At 32.7% G+C, this 16,761-nt stretch overlaps 2 protein-coding genes across 3 annotated transcripts; one reads left to right on the top strand and one right to left on the bottom strand.

Moving 5' to 3' along the window:
• The first annotated feature begins 1,038 nt into the window (after positions 1–1,038).
• Positions 1,039–6,161, top strand: LOC110614110 (aspartic proteinase 36). Of its 2 annotated transcripts, none has more exons than XR_006350558.1 (10): positions 1,039–1,494; positions 1,955–2,084; positions 2,153–2,403; positions 2,500–2,727; positions 3,547–3,709; positions 3,790–3,863; positions 3,954–4,050; positions 4,279–4,345; positions 5,267–5,468; positions 5,602–5,741. XR_006350558.1 is itself a non-coding variant. In XM_021755589.2 (10 exons), exons 1-10 carry the CDS (start codon positions 1,259–1,261, stop codon positions 5,772–5,774), a joined length of 1,491 nt encoding a protein of 496 aa, XP_021611281.1. In that variant the 5' UTR covers positions 1,039–1,258; the 3' UTR covers positions 5,775–6,161. The 2 variants fall into 2 exon arrangements, 1 of the variants encoding a protein (XP_021611281.1); XM_021755589.2 differs by having other exon boundaries at positions 5,267–5,338; positions 5,602–6,161.
• Positions 6,162–7,804: 1,643 nt separating this feature from the next.
• Positions 7,805–13,956, bottom strand: LOC110613720 (protein argonaute 5). Its single transcript, XM_021754977.2, has 22 exons — positions 13,390–13,956; positions 12,658–12,875; positions 12,429–12,578; positions 12,170–12,303; positions 11,976–12,085; positions 11,618–11,721; positions 11,377–11,515; positions 11,172–11,288; positions 10,967–11,077; positions 10,798–10,869; positions 10,583–10,705; positions 10,321–10,483; positions 10,107–10,228; positions 9,880–10,017; positions 9,658–9,800; positions 9,501–9,563; positions 9,360–9,423; positions 8,842–8,968; positions 8,690–8,763; positions 8,516–8,610; positions 8,373–8,404; positions 7,805–8,263 (listed from the first exon to the last, which is right to left on the bottom strand). The coding sequence occupies exons 1-22, from the start codon at positions 13,891–13,893 to the stop codon at positions 8,091–8,093; spliced, it is 2,976 nt and encodes a 991-aa protein (XP_021610669.1). The 5' UTR covers positions 13,894–13,956; the 3' UTR covers positions 7,805–8,090.
• Between the last annotated feature and the right edge of the window lie 2,805 nt (positions 13,957–16,761).

The following is a 16,761-nucleotide window of genomic DNA, read 5'->3' as shown; positions in this document are numbered from 1 at the left end:
AATAATTTTATTAGAAATATTTAATTTAAAAAAAAATACATGCCCAATAAAAAGAAAAATAATAATAAGGTATTTGACTTTTTGCAGTGGGTCCCATTAAAGTTCAGGGCGTACTTGCGGTTGCCGGTTTCCCGTTGCCCGGCTCAACCTTTCACATTTGCTTTCGCCGGTCGAAACAAGGCACTGGAAAATTACTCTTTCCAATGACAAACTTACCCTTATAATCTCACAAAATGACGAACCATATCCTCTTGATAGATCTCGCCTAAAAATGCAAAGAATCAAATTATTAAAATTTTGATTCAATTATTTAGTGTCTTAAATTTCTAGAAACATAATTGAATTGTTTAAAAATTAAGAATAATTATTATAAAAAATACAAGGGCAAGAAAGTCATTGTGAAAAAGGCAAGCCAAAGCTTTGTCATTAAGTATTGCTGTATAATTGTACAATAATAAAAGTAATAAAAAAGATGACTACGTGGACAAATTTTTTTTAAATTTTTTTTTAAAATAAAGACAATTTAAAAAAGAAAGTGAAAAATGGCAAATAATTGTGCATTGGGTTTTGCTAAAGTAACAAAGAGAATTCGGCTTTATTTCAAATGGAAGTGGTTGATGGGGCCTATCTTTGGTAAGACAAAAGACTGGGCCCACATGATGGTTAAACAAAGAGTGTTCAGTGGGGCCATCCTTTTTAATTTTCAATTTAATTTTAACACATTAAACTGAATCTTCCAACAACTCTCCGTACACCAAATTAAAAAGAGTTTTTAATATTTCAATAAAAATTAGTATTTAGAATGTGCGTGGGTAAATTATAAAAAATTATTTTTTAATTTTTAATTAATAATTATTTAAATAATTAGTAATTATTAAAATAATTAATATTGTAGAATAAAGCTTTAATAATGGACTGAACAATAAAAATATATAAACGAAAATGTAATTTTTGTAATACTTGAAGGACTAAATGGTAAAATACCCCTACAATAATAATTACAAGGGGATTTAACAACATCAACGTAATCCATATAAGCGTTTCTTCTCTGTTTCAAACGACCAGTTGTTTGTTTCTTTCAACTTCCCTTTCCTTTCTCTCTTTGTATCTCTTAATTTTGTATCTGTGAATCTGCTCATTTCGCTTCCAATTTCACAACAGAACTGCAAATCTCTCCTGTTTGCATTATCTCACAGTTTCCTAGTCTTCTTCCATTGAGATCGACGGGAAACACTGCAAAAGCAAAAGAAGAACAGGAATGGCAGTGACTTTTCCTGCCGGAATTGTCATCGCTGCCGTACTTTTTCCTGTCACACTCGTTCTTTCTTCTTTTCCGGCTACTCTTACTCTCGAGAGGGGAATTCCTCCGAGTCATAGGCTTGAGTTGAACCAGCTTAGAGAACGAGATAGCTTTAGGCATCGTAGAATATTGCAGTCTGCTGGTGGTATCGTGGATTTCCCAGTTCAAGGAACCTTCAATCCTTTCCTTGTTGGGTATTTTCTTTTTGCTGTTTGTATTGTTTAAGTGAAGTTCAATTTTGGGTTGTTGTTTGGTTGTTGGTCACTGTGGCTGTTGTGCGGATATTTAATTGAGTTTCTGTATTTCGAAATGTAAAAAGTTGAATGCCTCTCAGTGGTTTCTTTGTTTGTGTAAGGATCTTTCTGTTTCTACTTTCTATTGGTTACCAGTTCCGTCGGTTTCTGGATTGGAGTTTTAGACTATGGAATTTAGTATTATTCCTTGTTATCTTGTCCGGCGGTTTTAATTGAGCTATGCAGCTTAGTTTTGTGGGCTCTTGCTGGTTTTGTATGGAACCCAAACACTTATAAAAAAAAATTCCATCTGCAGTTGAGTTCTTAATGATTGTTACATTGGACGCGTAAAAGCTGCACATTGGTACCAGTTGATTATGCAGTAATTTATTCACTGTACTTATTTTGATTGTGTTAATAGGCTTTATTACACAAAAGTGCAATTGGGTTCTCCTCCAAAAGACTTCTACGTACAAATAGATACTGGAAGTGATGTTCTGTGGGTCAGTTGCAGCTCCTGCAATGGTTGCCCAGTTACTAGTGGACTCCAAGTAAGTTCACTTTTAACTTATCCAAATTTTACTTGCTTGATTTTAGTCTCACAAAGCTTCCCTTACAGATTCCACTCAATTTTTTTGATCCTGGAAGCTCATCAACAGCTGCATTGATCTCTTGTTCAGACCAACGATGCACTGTTGGAATTCAATCATCAGATTCTCTCTGTTCTTCTCAAAGCAATCAGTGTGGTTACACGTTCCAGTATGGGGATGGCAGTGGTACATCAGGCTATTATGTAGCCGATTTATTGCATTTTGATACCGTTCTTGGTGGATCTGTGACTAATAATTCTTCAGCTGCTGTTGTCTTTGGGTAAGCTGTCACGAATTTGTCAAAAATGGATGTGGGATCATTTTTTATCTGTGAGAAATTGGGATTCTTGAATTTAGACAGTGAATTTTGAAACAGGTGCAGCACATTACAGACTGGTGACTTGACAAAATCTGATAGAGCAATTGATGGGATCTTTGGTTTTGGGCAACAAGATATGTCTGTAATCTCCCAGCTGGCTTCACAGGGGATAACACCAAAGGTGTTCTCTCATTGCTTGAAAGGAGATGATGCTGGTGGTGGTGTATTGGTTCTTGGAGAAATTGTGGAGCCAAATATTGTTTATACTCCACTTGTCCCATCTCAGTATGTTCTGCTCCCTGCTTTGTCTATTTAGATTTTTTTCCTTTAGTAAGAACAATGAAGAGCTTTCTTGTTTAATACATATTCTTTTTCAACTTCAATTGAGAATTTTCTAATGCGTGCAATTTTTTTAACCATCCGTTTGCTGCTTTGAACTTTCAGAGCTTGTTTAGGAGAACAGTATCACTACAGTTGGTCTTCAGATAGTTTATAATTTAATGCTTGTTGCTTTATTGAATGTGAGGAAGAGGGTATGTATTGGATTTTTTCTGCGGATAATTCTGTGTTTATTTTTGTATTGAGTTACCAATTGCCATGAATCAGCTTATATGTTGGGCATGTATGTATCAAGCTGTTGAATGAAATCGAGCTTGGGATTGGCTACTTAGGTCTTGGAGGCTTATTAACATGTGTTTACTAAATAAACCATCTGAACTATAAGTTTAGATCTCAATACGGTTAATAAGAGTCCTGGTCAAACTTTGTAAGTTTGGTTCAGCTAAGCTTGTGGATCCTGAGTTATTTCAATGCATAGGCTTAGGGCTGAAAAATTTTCTTACTTTAAGATGCTTTAGCTCAGTTTATTATTGGCATATATCTTAGTCGCTATCCTCAAAAATCGAAAACCAATTATTTGAGATTAAGCTCAATGCATGAATAGCTACAATAGCATCATCCTTATGTACTGGATGATTAGTTTGTGAATGAACTATAGCTGTTTGGTAGCTTTTAATTTGTTGGATAACCTGCACCAATCTTTTCTAACCAATGCTCAAAGCAATGAAAGTATAATTTGTTTCTGCTTTACCTCTGAAATTTCAGGCCCCATTATAATTTAAATCTACAGAGCATATCTATCAGTGGCCAAACTTTAGCAATTGATCCATCAGTTTTTGCAACATCAAGCAATCGGGGGACTATAGTTGATTCCGGAACAACCTTGGCATACCTTGCTGAAGCAGCTTATGATCCTTTTGTCAATGCTGTAAGTTTCAAAGGAACATATTTTTACCTTTTACCAAAGTTTAACTATATTTGAAGTATTTAGTTGTCTTCTTGATGCAGATTACATCTATTGTATCACAAAATGCACGTACCTATCTTTCCAGGGGAAATGAATGTTACTTGGTCACCAGCAGGTTCTCTTTCCACACGTGTGATCTCAGTTTGTTTTTTCATTGAGTTTATTATGTGAGATGATCCTAAACTGGAATTACATATTTGTGCAGTATTAATGATGTGTTTCCTCAAGTAAGTTTCAACTTTGCTGGAGGTGCATCCCTGATTTTAAATCCTCTGGACTACCTTTTACAGCAAAATTCTGTTGTGAGTTGTTAAGCTGATTATTTCGTTCAATTTTTTATTTGTCGTTTAAGAAATATATTAGTATAAAGTTTATATTTCTTCTTTTCTTTCAAACAAGCACAGATTTTAAGTTCAAAATCATCTTAAACTTCTAAGTCTTTCTTTTTTCCTTTTTTCTTTTCTTTTTATATCCTCTATCCTAAATTTAATCTTGCATCTCTAACTGGGATATGTGAATTGGAATTGCAGGGTGGAGCTGCAGTGTGGTGCATTGGCTTTCAAAAAACTCCTGGTCAAGAGATTAGTATCTTAGGAGGTAATGACACCAACGAAAAAAATAATCTTGTTTTTGGATTTATTTCTAAGACATTTTTTGTGGTTGCCAAAGATACAAGCCTTGTAGGAGTCCAGATTTCCTTGCAGTCTTATGATTCAACTCCTTCAGAGCAATTATTTTCTAAGTTTATATCAAAGCAAAATAACATTATGCATGAGGTTTTAGTTTTAGTTTTTCTAATCTTCTAATGGCAATACAGTTACCCATCTCAGGGAAAAGGGAAAATTACCATTTGATCTTTCTATTATAGCAAAACTCATTAGTTAGTCCCTCATTTTTTAAAAATTACATTAAAATATTCTTGAGGTTTTAAAAAGTCTACTAATTAGTTCTTAAATTAACATTTAATGTCTAAAATACTTTCAATTTGGAAGGATTAATTAATAAATGTTTTATAAAATTGAGAGATCAATTAATGAGTTTTTTCAGACTAAATAGTAAAACATTTAATGGCTAAAACTAATGGAAAAACTAATTAGTAGATTTTTTAAAATTTCAGAGACATTTTAATATATTTTTCAAAATCAAGGGACCAACTAATGAGTTTCCAAGTAACATATAAAGACTAAATAGTAAATTTCCAAAAAAAAAAAAAACATTCTGAATTTTCCTTCCTCCCATAAAACCTGTGCGTAGTGATTCATATATGCAGCCTTTTACTTGGGCACCTGCAAGTTACTAATGAAAATTTTCGGATTTTTTTTTTCCTCACTCTTTTTAAATACCGAAGTTCTGTTTGCTCATCCCTAATATTATACTGTGAAGAGAAGCTATAACTTAGTATCTTTTTTCTCATTTTCATTTAACATATTTTGTATTATTCCATTATTTTTCTTTGCTATTTCAATTTAGTAGCAATCCTGTGCATCTGCTAACAGTATTTGCCATTTTCTTTTGTAGATCTTGTTCTAAAAGACAAAATCTTTGTTTATGATATTGCTAATCAACGACTTGGATGGACTAATTATGACTGTAAGTTGCTGTTCCTTTCTACACTCTATATTTTTATAGCTCGAACTCACGATCAGTAGCAAAGCTGCATATGGGCCAAAGGAAAATTCTTGCATCCACCACTGCCCATAACTTTCAAGACATAAATGAAGTAACTTTATTATTACACAAAGCCACCCTCTATCTGTTGCACTGAATTCGAAAAGAAAATGTCTCTGGTTCTAGTTGTTTAATTTCATTCCTGCACACAACTGATACATTACATGTGAATCCCATCATGTTAGGTTCAATGTCTGTGAATGTCTCGACAAATATGAACACAGGCAAAAGTGAGTTTGTCAGTGCCGGGGAGATCAACGACAGTCGTTCGACAAGGAATGAACTTCGCAAGCTTATACAAATAGCCATGACAGTTCTCCTCAATATCTTCACACTCGGAAGTTACCTGTTTTTATAGCATACTCCTGAGCTAAAATTCTTTCTTTGCAACAAGCTTGCCGGTTTATATACATTGGGATGAACTGCGTAATTAGGAGTAAATTACGTAATTATAGGAATTTGCACAATTAACAGATTTGATATACAGATTCTATCGATCAACAATATATATAACAACCGGTAAAGCCAAGAAGAGGAGAGTTGTGGTTCGGGTTGTGCAAATAGATTATGGTTCTTCATTGTGGCTGCATTTTTTGTTGGTAATATTTTTCGTCAGCCGTGTAAATCGAGACTTTCTTCCATTGAGATTAGAGTCTATTGTCACCTTTGTAAATTATATTTCATACAGGATCAATGATGTAATGTTAGAATTAATTTATAGAAATATCTTAGTTTTGTTACTTCAGTTATTTTTGTATTATGTTTTCATCTGCTAAAAGATCTCATTGGAGTAGTTGGTTATGGCGACAGCGTGCCATGATTAGGGTTCATCTTGTCTTTCTTTATGATTGTTTACCTTTGAATTATTAGTCTAGAGGAACTGAAATAATAGATTTTTATGAGTTAATGGTAAAAAAATTTATCTACTTTTAATTTTATTGTAATTACATTTGTATTTTTTTTAATCTTTTAGTGTTATTTTAATTATATCCTATTAAAAATTAACATAACAAAATTTTAATTTATAATTTCAAATAAATTACATATTTTTTAGTCAATTGAATTATGTTAGATAATTAAATATTTAATTAATATATTATTAATTATTTTAAAATTTATTCTAAATATTTATATAATTTAAAAATAAGTGGTGGATTAGCATTGTATTTGAGAGTTAAAAAAAATAATTTTAAAATATATATATTAAAAAATTATTTTTAATATTCTTAAATTAATCATGTTAAATATTATTTTAAATTATTTTTTAATATTTTATAACTAATGAATTTAATAAAATTATTTTTTTATATGATAGTTTTAAAAATAATATTAAATAATAAGTATATTAGATAAATTTTAAAAAAAATTGATTGATAATAATTTTAATTAAAATAAAATTAAGTAAATTATTATTATAAATTAAAAAAAAGTCGATTCATAATAATTTTAATTAAAATAAAATTAAATAAATTATTATTAAAAAATTATTGATAAAAATTAAAAAAATAAATTATAATATAAATAATAATTTCTAAATATATTTAATAATAAAAAAGAGTAATTTTATAATTTTATAAATTTTTAACTATATAAGTACTGATAAAAATAAGTTTTTAACTGTATAAAGGATAGAATTTAATGAGTAAAAGATTAAAGTATAGAATGCAACTTTAACAAAAGTAAAATATAAAAATTATTTTATAATTAATTTTAAATTTTATTTATATAGCATGGTGATATAAATTACTATAATAAATGAAATGATCATTTTATTAATTTTTAACAATATAGAAATAATAGAGTATAATTAAAATAAATTTTAATAAACAAAATCAGAAATATAAAACTTTTTAGACGATTAACTCTTTATATTTCTTTTATCGAAGGCAACTGGATTCATTGAGCTCTCGGTCAGCAATACACCTACAAGCTTAAATAAGAAAACTATGAAGGTCAATATAAATTATTTTTCACAAATAAATATTGTAAAACTGATCTCCTTTATAAACAAAAACACCTTATTTGCCTAGATGTCAAAATAATGTGAAAAATATATTATATAAAACAATTAAAAATTTAGTATTTTTTTTTTTTAAATAAGAGGGCAGGGGACTATCCCTGTTCAACTTAATGCCTAACCACAAAATTAAGTTTGTGAATGCAAGCAAACATTTCCTGTATGGCGATTCAGAAGCAATTTGGAAGGATATGCTCCCTCTTCATGCGATTACACTGGCCTCTATGGATATTTTTTCTGTTTTATATAATGCAGTATTCATTTAACTCTTCCAAGAAAAAAAAAAAATTGCAAGTGCTTCATCAAAATATTTGATACAGAAACTAGGGTATGAATATTTACAACAAATTTGAAACCAAAATTACGAGACCTTTAATGACAATAAAGAGATTGCTCATTAATTAAAATTCGCATTTACAAGTAAATTTACTTGACCAAGCACCCACATTACTTCACTTGCCATCCCAAGTCCCAAAACCCTAAAACCGGCCTTAAACAACTGATACCAGTTGAACTTAAATAATATTTTGCCCCAAAAAGGCCCCTGTAATAGAACAAGTTTCATTCAGTTGCGTCAAGGTTCTTTCAGTTGCACCAACTGCAAAAGACCATTTGAGCAAAAAAAGGAGTCCGCACAAAAATTGTGACGCCGGTATCTCAGCAATAAAACATAACATCTTTCACATTATCTTTGATCACAGGAAGAGGCTGGACCTCCTTACTCCTCCCTATTGTATTCCTACCACTTGAAGATCCACTATCTGATGTTTCGCCCTCTATGTAATATCGAGCCCGAAAAGCAGCTAAATGCGCATAATAGGCAGGAGGGACTGCATTATTTAAAAAGAAAAATATTTAACCATCAACAATATAGTTGTTGGAACCAGTAAATAAAAAGGGTTCATATGAAAGAATGGCAAAAGAGAGCAGGAGTCGGACCTATTGAGACAGAACGGGTACACCTCGCATACCTGAAAAGGTTTTAAACAGTTGCAACAAATCAGCAAACAAAAGGAGGTCAAACCATGTTAACAGATGTGTACTAGACAAAATGGTTGATGAAAAGGAAGTTTAAATATTACGTATAACAAAGATTGTTAGTCAGAATTTGCAACCCATCGGCAGTGAACCCATTCTCATCATACAACACATGGTAGTGTGTAGGTCTGCTTGTTCCCTGGAAGGTCCAAAGCAGCTAAAGTATTAGTTTTCCAATCAGAGGAGTTGATACAACACAATGTTGAAATAACAAATACCTGAATTCCAGCATGGCTGTTGAGGTAGAAATCGAACTCCTTCGGGTGGCATATCTTAGTATCAATAACAGTGCCTATAAAACAAAAAAGAAATGGTTAGTCCTAGTCAAGGAAGATGCAGCAAAATTCATTGGAGGAGCACATCACAAAACCTGGCAGAATATTGCCACTCCTGTCTGTCTGACCACGATCAACAGGAAAAAGTCGTGTATGATGTCTCTTCTGAACTACAACAAAGGTAACACGTGGAAGGTATCCCTCCTCAAGTGAAGAACAAGCCTGGAAAGAAGATAGTTATTATTAAAACCTGAGCATGCTTTAACACTAAAAACATCCCTAGTAATTCAACTGATATTATGATTTTTCTGATCTTTATGAAAATTACTAAAAGAGTTGCATCAATGTGATATCAGGCAAGCTAAAAAAGCTTTCCTGTCAAAGCTAAGGACACTCGGTACAATATAAATGGAAAAACCACCAAAAACCAACACACGCAAAGATGGGGAACAGGACTGGAAATAATCAGTCAACAAAATAGAGGCTCAAAATTGGAGGTGTACTGGCGTGCACATACTTGCACAAAAGCAAAGGATCCATTTTCTTGCTTAAATATCTTTAACTTTACTATATTTAACCCATAGGCTGACTACATCAACAAAGTCCATAATACCTTTCGTATGGCATCCATCTCATGTAGCAAGACCTGGCTAAATTGGCCCTCACTAACACCATCTCTGTCAGAAGAAATTAAACAAATTCAGCTATCAATTTGAAACATGCCAACTTCCATATTAAGTATCAAAATAATAACCTGTAGAATATAATCCTGCCAGGTTTATGCCCAGTTGATTTTCTGAAGGATATTAGTAATTCCCTGCACATAAGCAAATGGACAAGAGTTAAAGGAGGCTTTTTCATATAGAACAGATCAGAAGCAAGACACTGGAGCATTCATGCCAAATCCTCACCTTATCATTCCTAAATGAACTAATCCCTTATCTGGATTATGATATGATTTATAGAGATCCTGGATAATTTCTTCTCGATGAGCTTGTGCAGAGACAAGGCCTCTATACTTTGTTACCTCTGGCCAGTCCATTGAAGCTACTACCTGCATCAGTCAATCAATACTCAATACACCAAGGAACAAGTAGAGGCGGAAAAACAAATAACTTTTAGGGTTCACATACTGCAGCTATCGATGGATTAGAGTCCTCCCCAGGAGCTGGATGAGTTACATCAGCACCAAAAATAATTGTAGGAAGATCAGTCACAAGGGGAATTCTCCTTTGAATAGCATCATTCAACACAGTATTTCTACCGCCAACCTAGCAAAAGTTCCAATAATCAATTCAAATTATATAGAAGCAACAAATGAAAAGCAAGCAAATATCAAGCACCCTACAAAACAACCAACCTTAACATTGATTTTGAGGGCAACATTTTCAAAATACTGTTTACTTAGCTTTGCTGCCTGCTTTGGTTGACAGCACTGAGAGACAATTCCAAATTCTGTTTCACAGATTCGTTTGATCTTCCCTTTTAAAAAAAAAAAAAAACAACAAATTCAGATGCAGGACGGACAGACTTCTAATTAGAATTTATAAATTTTAAACCTATTTGTTCCTCACCATAAGACCCAGTGAAATCTGGTAAAATGATTATCAACAACTGAAGCTGTTTCTTCTCATTTGCAAGTTTTGCAGTACACTGCTTGTGAACATCAGCCAGAGCCCTCTCAATCTGGCTAGGATGAGCTGATTGTATTGGCAGAATAGGGTTTGGATTGAATCCCTACAAATTATATCAAATAAACTCAAAAAGGTCAATCTACTAGATTGAGAAAGAACTTCATGGTTAAACAAGCATACGAATGTTATTAGCACAACTTGCCATTCCTTTGCTGACACACATCTGAACTAACTGCTGACAAAAGTCACGAGGCAAATTTGGATGGATTTGCGAAGAGAAGTTCACACATGTCCAAAAATCCACTCTCCCTCCATTCACCATTTTCTGCAAAATCAGAAATACAAACTGTCATCTTATTGTTACCTTTGTGAATATTAAAATTTCCATATGGCGTGCATTTAAATTATGAAATCCACCTTGTTTATCATATTCCATTGGCCTAAGCGTGGATCAACCCTTGATTCACCCCCAGTTTCATGATACTTAAGCTGCATCAAGCATAGAAAGGAAAATATACACTCTTCCAACTTTAAGAATCAAAATAACAAAAAGAAAATAATTAAAAAAAAACTATTAGATAATTACCATTGGAGGCGGCAAAACTCGAGCATCAACGAGTGCAAGTTCTTCTTTAACTTGAATTCCAAATTCATTTGCCACAAGCTCATCTCTACTGTAATTATTCCGCCTAACCATCTACAAGAACAAAATATTCAAGGGAGGAAAAAGGGCACACTTAACCCTCAACATATTAACAACGTAAACAAGAGTTTAGAAAATGACACATTACCTGCTTAATGCTATTTTCCCGATCATGAGGGCGTTGACAAGTTGCCCTTAACAGCTGAGTAACTTGCCTTTCGTTCAATTTCTTTGTGTACCTCTGTCCTTCAACAATCCTACAAAGCTGTAATACAAAGAAAACACAGTTGGGTGAACGACACCTCTTATAGATGAGAATAAAGCAAAGAAGTATCCTAAATTAAGAAGAAAACCTCCATAGGCAAATAAACGGGCTTTGAATCACTGCCGGCTTGAAGGGCAGGCAAGGACGTATATTTGAGCATAATGTTGTATCTCTCACGAAAGTATTGAACAACTGATACTTTTGAATTCTTATCATCGAGAGTGAAGCTGGACAAGAGAACAAAATTAGGCACGATGCTGAATAAATTATGATAAAACTGTTAAAAGGAAAGACATTTATCAACAAAAAATAAAAATGCATAAACATACAAAGTTTGATTCATTGGCTGATTAGATAAGCTAGTGATCTTGTAGCTTTTAGGATACTCCCTGTGATGTAGCTCTACTTTTACTCCTTTTAAAGACTTCTTCACCTGGAAATGAAGATTTTAGGGGAAAGGTTAAATTTATCAAAACTATTAGCAATGAGAAACAATGCAGAAAACTTCGATCCCCCCCCCCCCTTCTTTTTTCTTAACTCATCCTTTTCAAATAGAGCAGAGATTTTAAGTGGTTCATGTAGCTCCAGTTAGAAGCCATAAAATGACACCCATCACTTATTCAGATTTGAAATTGAACACCCTTCATATACTCGCTTACACTAGGAACTGAAACCAAAGAATCAGACCTTTATGCGATCTTGTTCAGACAGAGGCCTTGACAAATCTCTCAACCTAAAGTACTTAGCTACAAAGTCAGTCACCATAATTGGCTCAAAGAAGGATCTGGCTGACACATCTGTGATACGTAAATTAGATATTCAGGATAGAGAAATAAAAATATAATACATACCAAAAGAAGTAAAAATTACAAGAAACTGACCAACATTAAAAGACAGTCCCATCTGGGTTGGGCGAAGGCTTTGATAATATCCTCTCCAATATTCTATACCATCACCAAGCTCACCCCTTGGCCCCAGATCAGGTGAGAAAAATGACCTCCCAACAGTTGTATACCTGCTCAAATTTTTTCCAGGTGATTAACAAAACATCAACATTTATAATATTCTGCAAATACAACAGAAAAGAAAAATTGACAGAAACAATTAAAAGTGCTCCATAAGACAACAAAGCTAGAGTACTTTTCTGATGGTGATGCCCTGAGTACAATATCAAGAACTTGTACGGTTTCTTGCGGAGCATCTGCTTGTCTGCCATACAAAAATTGTTGCAAATGATGAAGGTCCGCCTTAGACGCAAATTTGATTGCCACTTTAAATTGTCTTTCCCTCCTGCATAGGGATGAATAACATGAAATGACAAAAGCTTCAACAATAATATATCATATATTAAGTTTAATAATATAATTACTTGGATGAACCAGAAGACCCAGCTGCATTATTCTTCTCAACCAGCTTGACAATAAATTCTTTAGATTCAAAAGGCAAAGGCCCTGCTGTATAGAGGTTTTTCCTGCCATCATAAGCAGGCATTCGGTTGCCCAAATGTGATGCACGATACATTCGAACAAGCTCAGATATTATATCCCTGTTTACCTTCTTTGAAGTTACTTCAGGAGTTATGGTGACCTAAATAAGAAGCAATAACACAAATTGTGAACATCCACGATCGAGGTGCACACACACAGTGAAATAGCAATAAATAACTTTATTTTCGTTCACACTAGTTTCATTTCAAAATTATTAAAAAACCAAAAAAAATAGGAAATACTGAGTGAATGAAAAAATGAAGTTATAATCTAAACTATTGGCCGAAATGAGCATAAATTGTACACAAACTCGTTAACAGAGTATAAAAAAAAAGGCATGATCATATTCATTTATCAATGCAGCAGAAAATCATAAGGCTCAAAACTTGCTGGGAGAGAGAAACAACAATTCGACCATATGATAAAGGGGGAAGGTTTAAATAAATAAAAACTATATATAGAGAATTCAAAAATTCATATAAGAGGAGAAAAGAAATGCATACAGAAAAAACATCCAGATTAGTCCATATCAACAGTTTAAAAAAGCGTCATATGTAATAGTTATTTTTCATGGACTTATGTATGCAAGTGCAATCGGATTACAAAAACTTTACATCATATTGGCAGAGATCCCTGTCAGCGACTTGGACCAAAAAATGGTTCGCCTTAACCACGCACTTCATGCCGACAGTCCCAAACCCAGGCCTAGACGGGAAACGAACAGCCTTGGTCGCCTGATCTCCAAGCGACAGCTTTTGTTCGACCTCTCGTCGAATCTCCTCCGCCGTCGAACTCGAAGCTGCCGCCTTAGACGGCGGTGCTCGCGACGAAGAAGCCACAGCTTGAGGAGGCGACGGAGCAACCGACGGGGTTTGAGCTTCAGGAGAGTAAGCAGGCACCGGCGGACGAGATATTGGAGAGAAGGACGTAGCCGGCGTGGAAGCAGATTGAGTGAAAGTTGGAAGCGGACTATGGCCAGGTCCTTCACGTCCTCGGCCACCTCTTCCACCTCTACCACCCCTACCGCCTCCACCACCGCGCTGAAATGACGGCGATGGGGATGATGATTGCTGGTCCGAGCGAGAATCCGGCCGGCGGCCACCGCCACGTCGAGACATTGTGTCCAACGGTTACACTTAAAGAGCAAGTAGGAAGAAATTTCTAAGGAAAGAAGGAGTGTAGAAGAAAGTGTGGAAGAGAGGATATATAGTAGAGAAGGCCCGTCTAAGGACGTGAGTCGTGGCGTGAGGTGTGTGAGACGTCAGGGAGACTACTGAGACGTAAGTTGACGATTATACCCTTGGTCTTTTGTACTAATTTCATATAAAAGCAAAAGGCAAGAAAGGGCGGGGTGGGAGAAATCAGAAATTATATAATACAACTATTATTCTCCCATTTAGAATACCAAGCCAATTATATGTAGACACCTGCATACGGTTGATTTTTTTTATAAACTGTAATTATCATTGATCACACGTTTTTATTTCAAAGAAAATTAGTAGATACTCTGATATAATATCGTGTTACCACTTCACCTTATAATTACTCGTGGGGTGGTATGTAAACCACTGAAGAGTTTTATGATCTCTTTAGAAAATGATGGGGTCGATGGCGGGAGAAATGGGAACAAACTTGAACAAAACAAAATTGACAAGGATAACATGATTTTCTAATTTTAGTTTAAAAAAAATCCATACTTATTATTTTTGTTGTGCACATAAATACATGTGAAAAAAATGTAAGTTTACATCATAAACAAAAAGAAATTGTTTAATACTTATTCAATTTGGATAATTTATAAATCAAATTAAAATGTTAATTATGAATTTACCTTAATTATTTAACTTTGAAATTAATTCAAGTCAAATTGATGGCCAAATCTAATGAGATTTTTTAATTAAAAAATTATTAAAAGCGGTAAATATTTGGATCATTAATTTCATTTACTACGAAATAAATATTTCAAGTATTAAATTGGTGTCTAGATGTGTGGATTTTTTTTACAGCAATTATAAATTTTTTTTTCTGCGAAGATTCTATGCTTTAAGAAGATTTCTTATTTATTCGCTGGTAGTTACCTAACACTTGCCTCTAATTAAAAATGTCTTAATTTTTGTCTTCATTAGCTATATAAGTCATTCATCAATTTCTATTATTTTTTTATGTCAAACCCATGTGAAATACTAATTTATCCTTCTAACTCATGAGATTAGCTATCTTAATTTTACCCTTTTCAAAATTAATATGTATATTAAGATAAATTAGTGACGGCAACCCATCAAATTAAAAAAATAATATTTATGGTGGATTCAGATTAAATTTGAGTTTTAAGTATATAATATTTATTATTTGAAATGTTTATATAAATAATTAATTTAATATAAAAATTATTTTATAATAATATTTATAAATTTTTTATATATTTTTATTTAAAAATTAAAATCAAAATTTTTTTAAAAATGTTAAATTTTTTAAATAAAAATTATTATTAATTAAAATATATAAAATTAAATGGGTTCAAATTTTATTTGGATAATAATAATAGAATTATTTAAATAGTAATAATTAGATTTATAATGAATTTAAATAGTTTAATTAATTTTTAATTAAATTTGAAATAAATTTAAATTTATTAATATAAATTAAATTTAAATAATTTAATTTTCGTTCATATTCCCCTAATTACATTCCTAATATAGATGTATAGGCTGTCCGTAAATAAAAATTACTTAAATTAAATTTTTTTAAATCTTATTATTATTATTAACCAATACTTGGTTTGTTTTTTTGGTTGGACGTCATTTCTTACGTCCAACCGGACGTCATGTTTTAGTTTATAAAATACTATTTTAAAAAATTACATTGCTTGAGAATCGAGAAGACCGTAAAGCCATTTGTCCGTGCAGAGCAACGGAGCTGGGTCCGGTCCCGCAGGCGAACCAAATTTACCACCTACACCTCAAAACTAAGGTCGTTTTGAACTAAAACTACAAAACGAAACCATTCGATTACCTTTGCAGCCTTCTAGGCGGCGGCGGCGCTAGCCCAGAGAAAACAACTATCATTACTAATCGGAAAGCACGCGAGGTTTTCAAGGGAGTAATGGGAAGTTAATGTGGGTCCTACACAATGGTTAGGAGATGGGACCCACGTGCTTTGTGGGATCCACACGTGGTTGTAAAAAGGAGAGACTTGTGCTTTGTACTCCAGGCAAGGAATGAATGCAATTGACGACATGGAAAATCGAGTGAATTAAAAATAAATAAATGAATGGATAATCTACGTGTATACATATTATATTTGACACGTTTCGAGTGTCTATTGGCTATATTGCAATGGTGATGTTTTGCTGGACACATGCTGTTATTGGCACTCACCGCCAACTCAGCAACTAACTTCGCATTTGAGGTTTAATTGAAAGCGCCAACTTCACTTAGAGGGTTATCACGAATTCCGAATTAGAAACTAAAGTGCCAACACAGCAACTAACTTTGCATTTGAGGTTTAATTGAAAGCGCTAACTTCACTTAGAGGGTTATCACGAATTCCAAATTAGAAACTAACTATAGTTATCTAACCGTTGGATCTCTTGTTTGGATGAACCTTTTTCTTTCCGGATCACTTTAATTTTCGACTGGAAATTTTTTTATATATTATCGTCAACCTATAATAATAATTATTTTAAATAATTTTTTTATCTTAAACTATATCTCACTTTAAAAAAGTTAAAATAACATTAATTTTTATTTTTATTTATATATTTACTAATTTTTAAATCAGTTAATTTTAATATTTTAAAAAATAAAATTATTAAAAAGAGATATTTTAACTAAATTATTATTAATTTATTTTAAAATTAAGTCTCTACTTATCTAAAAAAATTATATTTAAAAAATATTTTTTAAAATATTTTCTAATAAAATGATTTTTTTATAGTTTAATTTTATTTTAAAGAATAAAATATATTAATAAATTTATATAGAGAA

The sequence above is a fragment of the Manihot esculenta genome, chromosome 4, assembly GCF_001659605.2.
Source record: "Manihot esculenta cultivar AM560-2 chromosome 4, M.esculenta_v8, whole genome shotgun sequence".
Taxonomy (NCBI): Eukaryota; Viridiplantae; Streptophyta; class Magnoliopsida; order Malpighiales; family Euphorbiaceae; genus Manihot; species Manihot esculenta.
This window is presented reverse-complemented; position numbering and strand designations above follow the sequence as displayed.